Source organism: Cuculus canorus, chromosome 9 (genome assembly GCF_017976375.1).
Source record: "Cuculus canorus isolate bCucCan1 chromosome 9, bCucCan1.pri, whole genome shotgun sequence".
Classification (NCBI taxonomy): Eukaryota; Metazoa; Chordata; class Aves; order Cuculiformes; family Cuculidae; genus Cuculus; species Cuculus canorus.
The window spans coordinates 24,747,497-24,762,379 of record NC_071409.1 but is presented as its reverse complement, the minus strand read 5'-3'; the positions used below and the strand labels follow the sequence as shown (position 1 = coordinate 24,762,379).

The 14,883-nt window shown below is 39.9% G+C and overlaps 1 protein-coding gene across 5 annotated transcripts in view; it reads left to right on the top strand.

The window, feature by feature from the left end:
- The window catches only part of MME (membrane metalloendopeptidase), a 49,666-nt gene that overhangs the window by 24,175 nt on the left and 10,608 nt on the right, over window positions 1–14,883 (top strand). For all 5 annotated transcript variants that reach the window (XM_054074342.1, XM_054074345.1, XM_054074341.1 and 2 more), the window contains 9 exons: window positions 1,049–1,183; window positions 3,271–3,372; window positions 6,586–6,722; window positions 6,822–6,915; window positions 7,224–7,352; window positions 8,290–8,388; window positions 9,131–9,211; window positions 10,216–10,319; window positions 11,037–11,095. In XM_054074342.1, coding sequence (XP_053930317.1) covers window positions 1,049–1,183; window positions 3,271–3,372; window positions 6,586–6,722; window positions 6,822–6,915; window positions 7,224–7,352; window positions 8,290–8,388; window positions 9,131–9,211; window positions 10,216–10,319; window positions 11,037–11,095 — 940 coding nt within the window. The remainder of the gene's footprint in view (window positions 1–1,048; window positions 1,184–3,270; window positions 3,373–6,585; window positions 6,723–6,821; window positions 6,916–7,223; window positions 7,353–8,289; window positions 8,389–9,130; window positions 9,212–10,215; window positions 10,320–11,036; window positions 11,096–14,883) is intronic.

Sequence of the window (14,883 nt, the reverse complement as noted above, 5' to 3'; positions counted from 1 at the left end):
TCTTTTCATGAGCAGCTCCGAGCTTTCCAGCGCACACAGCCACGTACAGCAGAGCATTGTTGGCAGGTAGGGGAGGCTGACAGGAGCTGGGTGGCAAGGAAGGCAGTCAGCAGAATGCTGTATAAAAGTAGCATTCCTTAAAGGGATGCATCCTGCTGCCTTAGGAACTGAGCAGACCAAAATATTTCCATTGATAAAGCTGATGGCGTGCACATCTTATTATTCCTAGGTTTTTATCGCTGTTCTAGTAGAATATGCTATTTTGCATAAAATAGATTTATTATTAGATAGATAATCTAATACTGTGTACTTTTATTTGCAATTTAAAAGTATATGGAAAACAGCATTTCTGTTGATAGCAAAACGTATGTGGAATATCAAAGAGGAATTAGAATAATATTAAGTTCCATAAAATATAATGAGATCTGGAGATATTCGGCAGTGTAGTATTTAAGAGAGTACACTTCCATATTTCCACTCTTGCCCTTGGTGAATTCTGCGATGTTAAATTTAATATATTGAGCTATAGTATATTGAGCTATTCTGCATTTAGATGTGGCAGCGTGATTTCTGACTATTCTAAGAAGCAAGAGAGGAGGCACACTGCCCCTGGGAGTAATCTTCTCACCATGCTAATTCAACACAGTCCATCAGCATTTCTCTTGGTTTTATGTTTCTGGGAACATTGCTCTTTGGAAGCAATATTTTTGGAAGTTGTAATTAAAGTGAGCTAGGAAAAATATGGGTGATGGTTTAAATATGGATGTACAAATGTCTCATTTTAAATAATGGAAACACCGTGCAGGAGTTGAGACTGTTTAGCTTTGAACAGTGCTACGAATTTTACAGCAATTTTCCATGAGGGAATTTTCATAACTAACTTCTATTTGTGATCCACCAGTATTTCAGAATATATTACTGTAAAACTGTTTAAGGAAGCGATGAAGAACTGAAGTTCATAGAAATGAAGATGAAATCTTAAAGATAATCAAGGAATGCTACACTTTGAAGAGATTTTTCTTTAAAATGTGTGTGTTTTTTCCTGCAGGCGTGTTCTGCCTATGTTGATTTCATGATTTCTGTAGCTAAACTAATCCTACAAGAAAGAAACATTTCTGTCAATGAGAATGAGATTTCTGAACAAATGGGAAGAGTTATGGAGCTGGAGAAAGAGATTGCCAATGTAAGAAAAACATTTTCAAAATATTCTTTGATTTTTTTTTTCATAACATCTAAGAAAGCACACTGTAAACTGAGTTAATTTCCTTGCTAATGTTATTTGGTGGGACCAAAAACATGTGTGACTTGGAACACCCAAGAGAAAGACAGAAGAAGACAGACATGCCTTCTAAGGAGCAAGGGGAAGTATTTGAGTTAGCTGTTTTCCAAACAGCAAAATGTTTTATCCTAATCTGCACAGAAGCCCTTTAAAAGAAGGAAGAGAGAGACACACACTCCATTTCTGTTTAGTCTGGTTTGGAAAGGGAGTTTTGGGAGATGCTTTTGGACCTCGTCTCCCTTTGTCCTTTTTCCCCTTGGGCTGTTTGGTTATCAGAGCAGGAGATTTCCAATCCTTGGCCTGCCATGCAACACAAAGTAATGTTTGTCCTGCACAAGCTGCTCCACAATGCTGATTGTTCCGAGTGCATTTTTAATCACACGCTGTTCTCCATGAAAGTATGCCTTGGAGAAATAGCTAGAATTTGAACTCGCGTGGAGGAAAACAAATGGAAATTCAAGCATTCATGAGCAAAAACATGTCTTATGATTATTAAACATTTCAGAACAACCTGAAGCTGAGGGTGGCTGTAAATAAGCCAAGTACAAATTTCCTAGCTTCAGCTATTTTACTGATAGTAAGGGTGCGTGTTTGGCAGAGGAAGACCGTTCTCCCTCATTTGTACAAACGAAACCCATCTGATTTTGATTTTCTTCCCTGAGAAATACACCTCTGGGCTTAGATCAGAGATGGGAAGTTATTACAAGAAAAGGAATTCATTGGAGAAAGATTTGAAGGGGAGTATGAAAGGAAACCACAGCTGAAATGTGTCTGCAGCAGCTGCTGCTGGCAGAGGGTGCAGTTGGTGGTGGGTAAGCTGCTAGTGCCTCGGTTTTTAGCCTCTCTCATCAAAAACCCAGCACCAGCCGGAATGTCACTGGAAGAGAGCTGGCATTGTGCTCTTGGGAATTTGTTAAAGAACACACAGAAAAAAAATAATGAATGCACAATAGATTAGGAAAGAGGAAGCGGAAGAGAAATCTTTTTAAAGAAAAGATATAGAGACATAAAATCAGACTCGGCATGGCTGATTTTTTCAAAACAGTTCAAATGGATAAAATCTACTATTCTTACTCCTGCCTGAGTCAGTTAACAATACTCGAGGCAGTAGTAGTGTCGGTTCTCCCATGAATTACTCTTATGGATCACAGGATCACTCTTTTGCTCTAGTTGGTTGTGTACCAGCATTTTCTCTCTTTGCCATCAAAAAAAAGTGGAAGTTAAGAGGGGATGGAGTGTGAGGGGAGTTAGTGCTGATGCTGTCAGAGGGTGCTTCTGTGTGAGAACAAAGGTGTGACAGAGGATATCAGAATGCACTTCAGAAACCTGCAGAAGCATCCTAACAAGGGACACAGTAGCATTTGAGGAAAAGAGAAGAAAGGTTATTCAACAGTATCCAGAGACCAAGGTGTTAATATATGCATATTCTTAATGCTCTGCTGCAAGAACACCTTGCCTAAGCTAACACAGAGCTTACTTGAGTTAGGAGTTATGACTCCATTTCTATACAGTGGTTCCAGAAAGAAGCATCAGGTAGCCCATGCGTCCTGATCAGAGTGGTCACACTGCATTCCTACCACAACACATTGGTTGCCTTCCTTTATTCCCTTCTCCCATGATTTTGCACCTTGCATCGTCCCGTGAATATCATGAGCGCACTGGTGTGTTGAGTGTATCTGTCAGTAAGTGCTTTGAGTGATATGGGTCTGTGTTCCAGCAGTGTTTCAGCACAGCCGGAGCTGTTGATGCTCTAACGCAAAAGAAATCCAAAAAGTAAAGCTCCATTTTACTGTCAGAAATGCAATTCATTTAATCTATCATTTTATATACTTTTTATCTATAAAATGCTGTCCATATTTACATGTAAGGTACTTTACAGTTGATGTATTAAGCCAGAAATACTCATTTTCTTTTGTTTTACTTCTGCTCACCAAAATTCCTATGCACTGACTCGATGTACTTAGTAATTTTCCCAATATTAACTTTGATAGGCAACGACAAAATCTGAAGACAGAAATGATCCCCTTTTGCAATACAATAAAATGACCCTGGCACAACTCCAAAGCAACTTCTCATTGGAAATTGATAAAAAGGTGAGTGATCAATAATCTGATATTTTAACCTTTATTTTATTACTGATGAGATTAAACAATGAAGCCTGACAATTTTTTCTTTTAAAGGCATTTGTTTCTTAAGCTTAGACGTGTTTTAAATTGAATAAGATACCTGATGTGCACACCATGTTACCTAAACATCTGGTGACATTGAACTATGTGTAAGAGACTGTGGGTTTGTACCCCCTGTTTCTCCCAGTTTGAAGGCAGATCATGCCCCTCTGCTTCGACAGAAAGAGATGGAAACTGACATAGGAAAAAGGGGAATGGCCTCAAGCTCTGCCAGGAGAGGTTCAGGCTTGACATCAGGAAAAACATTTTCACGGAAGGGATCATTGGGCACTGGAATAGGCTGCCCAGGGAGGGGGTTGAGTCACCTTTCCTGGAGGTGTTTAAGGGATGGATGGACGAGGTGCTGAGGGGCATAGTTTAGGGAGTGTTAGGAATGGTTGGACTCCATGATCCAGTGGGTCCCTTCTAACCCAGTGATTCTATGATTCTGTGGTTCAATGGAAAGCTTGCACGTACATAACCCGTGCTGGAAGTCAGGACAGCATCCTTTACACAGTACAAAGAAATTATCAGTGCAGTATAATTACCAGAGCAGTTCCAGAGGCCCCAGGACAAAAGTTAAGATTGCAGGCACCAATCGATTCAGATTTGCTCAAGTGTGACTATTCAGGCCCTCTCTGTTTATCCAGAGCTGCAGATTCAGAACAAAAAGTTCTGGTTTTCCAACATTCCCTCCATAATGTGGGCTCCTGCTGTAGCTCCCCCAGGATGTTTTGGCTCTCCCTTTTCTCTTATCCTGAGTCACGTGCCGTTTGCGCAGTATAACCTTTAATTCATGGCACCATCAAGTCTGGCTAAAGAACAGCCGAAGACTTGATAACATAGGTGTGCCTCAGCGGTGACATCATGTCTTGTGAGCCATGGATATTTTTTATCATAAATGAGTTCTGCTTCAGTACTTTGCACAACAGGCGAGCAGGTTAACTAACGTGTCGTATGGGAAGCGCTGTGGCCTGACTGCCAGGAGTGCATTACTGAGTCTTTTGAGGCTAGTAAGGTACTATGTAATACAATTATTCCTACCATGGTTTCATAATCACTGCTATTTTTATTGACTTTAAATTCTTCAACTTTGAATTATGACAGTTCACTTCTGCTGAGCTTAATTTGTTTCATAATTTACCTTCTCCCTCAGGTCTTAGTTGAACAGCTTCCATTACAGTCATAATGTCAGAAACTAATTCTCTTGTCACAGGGTGGTATTGCCCAGGTTATTTTTAGTTCCTGGGGAGTGCTGCAGATCAGCAATCATCATCTGCTCTAAATTTATCCAAAAATGCTCAAAAGGCACTTGATGGGAGTTGGTAGCATTGTTGTATTGGTGTAAGCATAGAACAGCAATTATTCCAAGATTAGCTTGAAGTTTTCTGCTTCTCTTTCAAACTTGAAGTGATTCTGTTGCTGAAAGTGTATCTGCTTTCTTCAGCTACAGTAGTTTGTCTGATGAAAGACGTTACCTCTTCCAATAAAGCTTTCCTCTCAAAAGACACGTTTGGGAAAAATAAGCATACTTTTCTGAGTAATAGGCAGAACAAAAATATTATAAAAAACAGCAAAAAAAAATTGAGAAGAAAGCGCAAAGATTATTTGTTTTTCTTAAGTGTAACGCTTTCCTTTTTGTTACCAATTGAGTTCCTACCCAGGGAGCTAAAAGTGCTGAGCAGCTCTAGAGTTTTGATGAAGATTTTCAGCTTCTGCTTGGATTGGAACCATTTTCTCAGTCCAAGGATGGTGCTCAGAAGCTGTGGATTAGGAAACCTTGGCCAGCAGGGAGAATTTGAAGCCGTGTCTATAGAGTTAGCTGTAACATCAGTGTCATTTACTGAAATAGGGAATGGAGAGATGGGAGGAACGCGTAACACTGTGCAATCTGCAGTATTCCAAGCTGAAGGATCTGCCTCTCCCTGCCGGTACCATACAGAGGGAGACCAGTAACGCACTGAATACTTGTGATAGTGCTTTGCTTGACAGCAGCTGCAGGGGTGAGCTTCCTCGGCAGGGCAATACGGAGGTTATACCTGCCCGTTCGTCTGCTCTCTTGCTTTGGGTTATGGGATGGAGGAACAGAACTGTGCTGTAGGCAAGTGGGCTTCTTTGCTCACTTACAGCATGGTTGCGTAGGTCAGATCCCAGTGCCGTGCAGCTGAGTGATGACCACACTCTACGTTCTCTTAGCAGGCAAGAGAATAGCCCTGCATTCGCCAGCCAGCCCTTTGACCTGTCTGCTGCTTGAGGCACATGGAATTGCTAACCAAAAACTAGCCAAGGGGAATCAGCAGACTAGTAAGATTTTTCCAGCTGTGAGTGCCCACACACTAAAAATGACACTCTGTTCAGGCTGGATGGGAACCGCAGGATGAAAACTTAACAGAAAATTATTTACATAGGTACTGCTTGATGTAATCACAGAGGTGAATGCCGGTGTAAAGGCAATGGGGGTTTCAGACCAGAGGCAGGAAGAACAAGAACTGCGACGCTGCTCTGTCACAGCACGCTGCAGCCCGACCTGCATTGCATCTGTTGCTTCTCCAAATCTAGCAGCAGCAGCACTTGCAGAGGAAAGTTCATGCTAGAGGATGGATTCAGTGAGTCTGGCTTAAAGCCTGTTAAAATCAATCCTGTTGGGGACTCCAGTATACTTCAGAACAAGCCCTTACCATATGTTCCAGAACAGGTTGTCAAGTATACCACAAATCTTATTGCCCCATAGATACAGAGGCGTGCTGTACTGAAAATTGTGCTTTGAGTCATGCTTTGATTTAAAACTTCTTGGCCATAGCAAAAAGGCAACTGCAAATGTTACTTAAAATCCTATTTCTGCTTTTCCAGAGTAAAAGGAAAGGGTCATGACGTTTATAATTGTGTTGGTTTGAAATCAAGACACTGTTTCAACCCTTTCTGTTAAACACCACTCTGTTTTAGTAGGATTTTAGAACACGGAGGCTATAAGGTATCTCAGATCAGGGATTATTATGATGACTGTATTTACAAGCACTGCAAATATTCGGAAAACTAAAGGCAGAGCGTTTGTGCTAATGCAAACATATTTAAACTTGAAAAAACAGCCAAGTACTGTTCCTTTATGATTTAACCTTATAATAATGCATATTCATTTTCCAGGTATTCGACTGGTCAAAATTCATAAATGATATAATGTCAACTGTACAAATTAACATTGAGAACACTGAATATGTCATTGTTTATGATCCAGACTACCTTATCAAGCTGAAGTCTATTCTTAATAAATACAGTCCCAGGTAGGTATGTTAGGTATTTTTGTAATTTATATTTTATTTCCAGTAAGCTTAAAAAGCCTAAAAACATTACCAGATTATTCTTGTTGTTTTGTTTAACAGAGACCTTCAAAATTACATGGTCTGGCGATTCATAATGGATCTTGTCAACAGTCTAAGCCGTAATTACAAGGACACAAGGAATGCGTTTCGCAAGGTGCAGAAATTAATCTCTTTTGAAGTGGTAAAGATGACTTCTGTGAACCGCAACAGATAATTTTTTATACAGTTGTAGTATATAAAAATTTAATATATTTTGAATTTTGCACACGAAAGCTAGATGTGTTTGCTGAAGCTTCTGCTGGAGTGTACACATAATTTATATGATATGTGCTTGATAGCTGGAGTGGATTTGAAAAGCACTGTTCTGGTACTTGGTGTCACGCATCCACCAGTCTCTCACCATTCTGCTTCACCTTATGTGGGCCAAGATGTCCCATTTTACATAATGCTTATATTTCACAGGCACTTTATGGCACGACATCAGAAACTGCTGTGTGGCGGCGTTGCGCAAACTATGTCAATGGCAACATGGAGAACGCGGTGGGACGATTATATGTGAAGGAAGCATTTGCAGGAGACAATAAACATGTGGTAAAGCTTTTAGCAAACTTATCCTTTGTGCCATCTAAGTGTCATGTAATTGTCACCTTGCAGTTCTTCTTTAATTATGCTTTTTATTGACCTTTTCTATGGAGCAGATTGACTTTCTAATAACTCTAACCTTCAGATTTGCTTCTCTCTGTGTACCACTGAGGGGCAACAAGAACGTGCTAGGAGAGTCATTCCTTTGCACTAAGTACTTCTGCACTGCTTGGCTTGAGCTGGCCTGCTTTCCCAGTAAATGACCACAGTGTGAAGTAATGTATGAAATATGACGATTACATGTGTGCACTTGGAAGGAGAGAGAGGCTTCTGCCTGCTCCACTTGTCTTGGGAGCTGGGCTTGAGCCCAAAGCACCCCTGGCACATCGGCGGTGGAGCGTGTGCAAGCCAACAGGCACACCCAAGGAACAGCAGCTACGGGAACGAACAGTCGCTGCTTGTTCTTTGAGACTGATGCTAGCTCGCATCCTGCCAACCTGGGGCAGGGACGACTGGTTATTTCCGTTTGTCTGCAGTCACACAGAAAATTGCTGAAAATTAACCTAGAGTTAAACCTTAGTTTCCTCCCATCGCTCCCACTGTAATCCAGGCTTAAGATAAATAATTTTTTGTGGATGACAGATACAACATAATTTGATCAGATGCACAACATCTCATGGATGGATATCCGTGATGAGTATCCAGGGTTTTTGTAACCTGAATAACTAAATTGCATTGCCTCGTGAGCTCATACCCATTCCCTTTCCTCCCACAGAACAGGCTAAAAGTCCTCCTTAACCTGAGCTCCACATTTTGAGTGTGGCCCATAAACAGCATACACTCAAGCAACTAGTGCAGGAAAAACAAATCCATAATAAACTATGCCTGTGGAAAAACAACTGGACCATTTTTTGTGGCTTTATAATGTACTTATGTTTTTTCCAAGGTCGAGGAAATGATTGCAGATATACGCGATGTTTTTATAAAAACCTTAGATGAGCTTACCTGGATGGATGCAGAAACCAAAAAGAAAGCAGAACAAAAAGTAAGTTAAATGTTGGTAATGTTGCACACTTCTATAAAAATCAGCCTTCCGATTGTTTTTCCTAAAAAAAAAAAAGAAATAAGCAGTAATATTTGTCACTATTTTGTATGGAAATGGCAGAAAGAATTGCTAAAAAATTGTTTATTCTTTGGGTTTTTTTTAATAACTCCTGGCATTGCCATCAAATATAAACCAATAATTGGCCACCAAAAGAAACTGAGTGAGGTTTGGGTTAAAAAACTTTGTTCAGGGCTTCAGATTGACAAAATTTGAGGACATTCAAGTTGTTTCACTCCAACTTAGGTGCAGGAGTGAGATAAGAAACTGGGATGCAAACCCAAACTGAGTCAAACTGTACGTAGTGTGCTTTCCCACAATGACTGAAGTTAAAACCCCTCCAGTTATTAATTTTATTGTTATTTTAGATGCTAAAATATAGCAGTTTTTTCAGGAGATCTTCTATTTGTAAACCAGACTTAAAAGCACAGCTGAAGTATGTTTGGTTCTTGTGCACATTTCTGTAAATTTACTTATGAAAGGGACAGAACACACTTTCTGAAATTTTCTATTGCTGTAATTAACCATAAACTTTCAATGAATGAAAAAATGTAAACCAAATCTATATGTAATTAATATTCTGGGGTTTCTGCAGTTGCTTTCATATTGCATTTATTATGCTGTTTATGATTGATTTAAAAACATGCCTGGATTTGCTATGGATATCAAATTGTCTTGTCCGTAGGCCACAGCCATTAGAGAGAGGATCGGTTATCCGGATGAGATCGTGACTGATGACAATAAGCTGAACAGTGAGTACCAGGAGGTAAGGATCAACAACAGGCAGTGCAAGTAGAAAAGGGTTGTAGGAAAGAAAGTGGTGAATTTGCCTTCAATGCTAAGCCAAAGCATAGGCATCTGCACAGAATAATTCAAGCTCGTGCTCAGCTGCACAGGGGGAGATCGGAATGTATTAAAACCCAGTGCATACGGTTAATCTAGTGCGTCTGGTGATGAGCATTTCATGGCATTTCAAGGGAAGGTATAAATTCTAGAGGTGTTGTGCTAGAACAGAACATGGAGCCAGTGGGGTTGAGTCCGTATTTCAAAATCTGTCACGTATTGATGTAATGCTCATTGAAGTGGATGCAAGAACACATAACTTAGTAGCTACACTTGTTTATCCGTGGATTGGCACTGGTCCGTGAAGTGTGACATTGGATTGCCCTTATAATTTAAACTGCATCTGAGCTTTTTTGCATCGCAAAGTGTGACCTCAGTGTTCTTTTCCCTTGTAGTTCCATTTGTAAGAGGAACTTCATTGATGTATTTAGTACACGTGTATGTTCAGGCAGAATATGGGTTAAAGTCAAAGTATTAATTTTGAAAAAAAATAAGACATATAATCAAAGAATGCTTTTTAAAACACTGTTTGAGTCTTATTCACACGTTCTTTCTAAGGAGGAATTGCAGCTTACCAGGCTGGTAGCGACTGGTTTCAAGTGGGCAATTCCTAGAGGTTAGGGTCAAAACCAGCAAACGGTATACTCCACTCAGAAGATATATTTGTGTATAAGAATATATATACACACACACAGAGAGGAATAAAGATCTCTGCAAAAAAAATTATACAGCTGGTAACATGTATCTAGCAGCAAAATCAACTCGGTGATGTAGCAGAGCACTTCAAACCAAGTTCTAACCATAGGTCAAACAATATTCTTAAAGATGTATTGCTTAGCTCATCATGCTTAAGACTAGATTTTCCAGATCCACCTCTCTTTTTTTGCAAATCAATAACACCACCATTTTTTCCCTCCTTCTTTTTAGCTGAACTACAAAGAAGAAGAATACTTTGAAAACATGATTCAAAATTTAGTATTTACCCAGAAGAAGACGTTGAAAAAGCTTAGAGAAAAGGTGGACAAAGAGGAGTAAGTGTTTAAAAATACTGTGTATAGTCTTTCATCCAGTTTCCAGAGGAGGACGTGCTTGGCTGGAGGATAATCCATGATGATTTAATGATTTAATGACCTTCCTTCTGTGCTTTTTTCCTCCACGAAGTGGGCATTTCTTCTTTCTCAGAGGCTGGACCTACAATAGCAAGTAAGGCAAATAAACTGGGAGATGGCGTAGAAGGTTAAGTATTCTCGAGTAGGTTGAATCTGGTCCCTTGGCTCTACGAGTGGATTAAGTGGACTCCTGGAGAGCAGCTTTTTAATTAAGTTCATCTGAAAGATGAATTTCGTCCCTGAGAATTTTCCTTCTTTTGCTAAGAGACTGCTGAGCCAAAGAAAGCATGATTAAATGAGCATGAGAAGGAATTTACTTCAGAAATATGCTACTGCTCTGAATTAAAACATTAACATATATATATATATAGTTATTATATATAATATTATATATATATAGTTATTATATATAACTATTGTTGTTAATCAGTTTAGATAACAAAGGGAAAGGGCTGATAAAATTATTGGAGTGTCTGACGTATGACGAGAAGCTGAGCACACAGGGTCTTTGGACTTGGCCATGTCCAGAAGTGCCTTCCAAGCTCAATTCTGTTATTCAGTTTCTAGATTTGTTTCAGTAATCATTAACTCTGCCATTAAGAACCTGAATTCTAACATTTGTTCTTCTGTTTTCACTAGGTGGATAAGTGGAGCTGCTGTGGTCAATGCTTTTTATTCATCGAGCAGAAATCAGATAGGTAAGGTTTACCAACTTATTAACTGGGTACAGGTTTAACGGCCAAATTATTTTTATGCATGTGCATATGTATTTTTAAAATCAAGAAGTGAAACAATCTTAATACTATGGGGGTTGCAGAAGGTCCTCGGTGCAGCAAAATCAGAGGTGTCATTCATAGCGTTTTCATCTCCTCTTGTTTTGAATTGCCTTTGTGCAGAACAAGGGCAGAGCCTTGGGGTTTAGCCATGAAAGCAATAGCATGTGGAGTGGCTAGAAGTTTAAAGACCAAGTAAATTTGGAAGCCCCAGGCTTTTTTTTTTTAAGGGATGAACATGGATACAGTGCCACTGTTACCTGAAGGAAACGTTGACTAAAAGTAACTCGTGGGTCTTCTGGCCATAGAGTACATGTAGCTTTCATCCCTTATAGCCTCTTCTCAATCCCTTTGTGCAAACCTATTTGACAAGGCTTTGGGAAGAACGTTGAATTTTGTCCGTCTGGTTAATGAACGCATCACTTCATTGACTGAACTGCTCAGAATTCATATAATCACAGAGCCCCGTGCTTGTTCTCATGAAGCAGTATGCTTTGCTTTCCTTAGGGGTAATTACAGAGAATGAGACCAGGGTAAAACAAATGTTATATTACCAAGGCAACAAATGTTACTGGATAATACTGAAATACTAGTAAAAAAACCCACACTTATTCTTAGTGTCTGTAGCACTTAGATTCTATAGCACTTGTAAGTGCTCAGAAGGCAGACTACAGCGACCAACTTCACGTAAGCTGTGCTGAGCTAACGGTCCCGTGCTGCGTGGAGCCAGGAGCTTAGAGGGACACTGCTTCTGGAGCATTTGGTCACTGTTGCAGAGCTGCTTCAAGTCTCAAGCAGGCAGAAGTCTTACATGACACCATCACCACCTTCTCTATGGAAAAAATAATCATGACAGTTGGAACAAAACATTTGGGGCTCAAAGAAACCAGCGTTTCCCAAAAGACAAAGTTTACTTAGAAAATCACTCAATGCTATCTTATCTGTAGGACCTCAAGATCTAATTAGGAACCACAGCATGTAAGCGCTCGATAATAGTATTACTTTTAAGTAGTCCCATTTAAATCACAAGTCTTAACTGTTCACTAATTTAAATGTAAAATTCTAACATATGTTCTTTTACGTATGGCTTAAGAAAAGTTTAAGGAATCTTGAGGCATCCTTAATTGCTGTTCTCAAGATCTGAAGTCTGGCAGATGGCTTCAAGTTCACTGTCTAATGTGTCATTTAATTTTGCTTCTTTTATGTTGGAAAAATGAAAACGTAAACCTGGTAGATTAAACAAGTAAAAAAAATCAAATCTAAAAAGAGAAAAGTTCAGTTAAGTTAAATAGTTTTTGTAATGCTTTTGAGTATAAACATTGCTAATGTCAGCCTACCCCTATCCATTCTGCAAACATTGTTATTATCCACACTTCCTAACTTGCAGTGTCCTTTCTAAGCCATTAGTGAGGTACTATGACCTGTGTGTAACTCCTGAAAACAAGTCTTTCAGAAATGAGCAAACCTTGTCCTGCAGGGCTCAGCACAGAAAGAAACAATACTATTTCTTGTTTATTTATGAAGGCTTCCAAAGAAAGTATTTGGTGGAGACGCCACTTTCATTGCCAGGGATGAAATTACCACTTCTTTTCAGTGTTCAGTAATAGCTTTTGATGTAGTTCCACTTCTTTTGTCAAAGGAGCCATTAAATCGAGGTGAAAAATGTCAAGTAATCTCTTCCACTGGGCTCTGATAGCGCTAGTGTCAAAAATCAAGCCATGAATCTGCAAGGCTACCACAATGGGGAGGACTTCCAGTAGCACCAGAGGTAATCAGAAGCTTTATTTTGGGACTGAGTATTATAGCTTATTACTTGGCAAAAAGCCCTCCCTGCTGCTCAGACTGCAAGTGTAACTGCACTAATCCAAATGGCTGCAGTTTTCTTCCAGTTTTCACAGGGTATCTTTAATACAGCATGCAAATGTTTTCATAGTCGGTGTTTTCTCTGCAAAAGAGTAACGTTCATTTAGCGTCTGTGATCACATATGGATCAATTCTGCAAGGGCAGATTTAAGGGAATACCATCAGGTTCATAATCAAAGAAATCAACAAACTAAATCAAGCTTTCCAAAAGGACTTTTTCCTTTTTATTTTTCTACCCCCACTGAAGAGTTGAAGAAGATAAGACCTCCTGCAGTCCTAGATTTTCAGGTTTTACCAAGTCAGGTGATCTGTTAAGCAGACTTCTGCAAATATGAGCCTGGCTTCTGCTACTGTCCTGTGATTTTGTACCAGTTTACACTTTGAGAATCACAGAGACTTCTGTTTTGGGCGAAGTGGAACAGGAGGACTGTCAGCCTCAACATCATGCAGGCGAGGATGAGGAGGCATGGAGAAAACTCCTTGTACTGATGCAGTCATAAAAGGGACAAGAGACTACAGCCCACTACAAGCAGTGCTGTTTGCATAGGAATTCAGTAGCTACAATACTCACCTATTTTTAGATTTCATATCCTAGTCAAAACTTTGATGATATTTGCCAAGGTTCGTGAACTTCTCCAGTTCACCCAAACTGTTCTGGCTTTGCAATGGGTTCTAAAGGTAAAACACAAAATAAGCATTGTGAATTCTAGGACAGACCTCATAGACTTAACTGACCAGCACTGCTTGGTTAAGGATGGTGAGATAATGCAGTTGTTTTAGTGGGTGGAAGAGCTAAATTAGTGTTTAGCTCATTGCTGAACATTTAGCACAGAAATCGGCTCAAAAGGCTTTGTTTAAAATAGCTTTGTGCAGTAATTCTTAGGAAAGGAATCATGACTTGAAAGACTGAAACTGGTGATTGACAGTTAATGTGAGCCATAAATTCTTACTTCATCCTTTAGCTATGGCATGCCATGGGATAATTAAAGCAGTCTGATCTTTAGAGTGATGGCTGAATTAGCTTAGTATCATGCTTTTAAAAATCAAATCCCTTTAAAGAGGGGTTCTGTGCATGGTGTGTAGGAAATTCAGATCTCTGTTTTTACATTCTGATAGGATATGATCTTCAGTGTTCTATCAGCAGCATTGATCAAAAGGAAGCCACTCAACCTCAACAAAAATCAACCGAGCTGCTGCTAGGAAGGTCACCCACCATACGTTCCTTTAGTTCTCAGCCACCTCCGCCCCACAGGCAGGGCTGTAAACTTGAACTGACCCACGCTTCTGGTTGTAGGGCGGATACTGTGCAGCGCAGCTAGTCCTGGCGAGGCATCACTGTTCTCAAACACACTCAAGAAGTAAAGCAGCATGCTCTCTTTCTCATCCAGGGCTGCACAGATTCTGAGGGAAATATTTAAGGCTTTTCCTGCCTTGGATATTCACAAAGCTGAGAAGTACAATCTGCCCTTTAGATCCCAAAGGAGTTGCACTTCTCTCTTCTTTAAATCACTGCTTGAAATGTGTCCCCCTGTGGAAAGAATGCCTGGCCACTTCAGACCTGTATTACGTAACAAAAGTCATGGACTAAGTAGTTTTCAGAGGGATGGAGCTAATGAAATCTATGAATTTTTACCTTTAACTCTAAAAATGGATGAGGTCACAGACAGGGTGTTAATTAAACTGAACAGAAAGTCCCAGAGAACCGTCTGCCTCCGTGGGGGGAAGATGGTCCTAAGGTTTTAAGCAAGGGAGGAGCTGAGCTCCAAACAAGTGACAGTTGTAGTATTGCAGCCACCAAGACCAATGCCTATGACTGAGTAAACATCTCGCGAGCAGTAACCTCCAGAAGG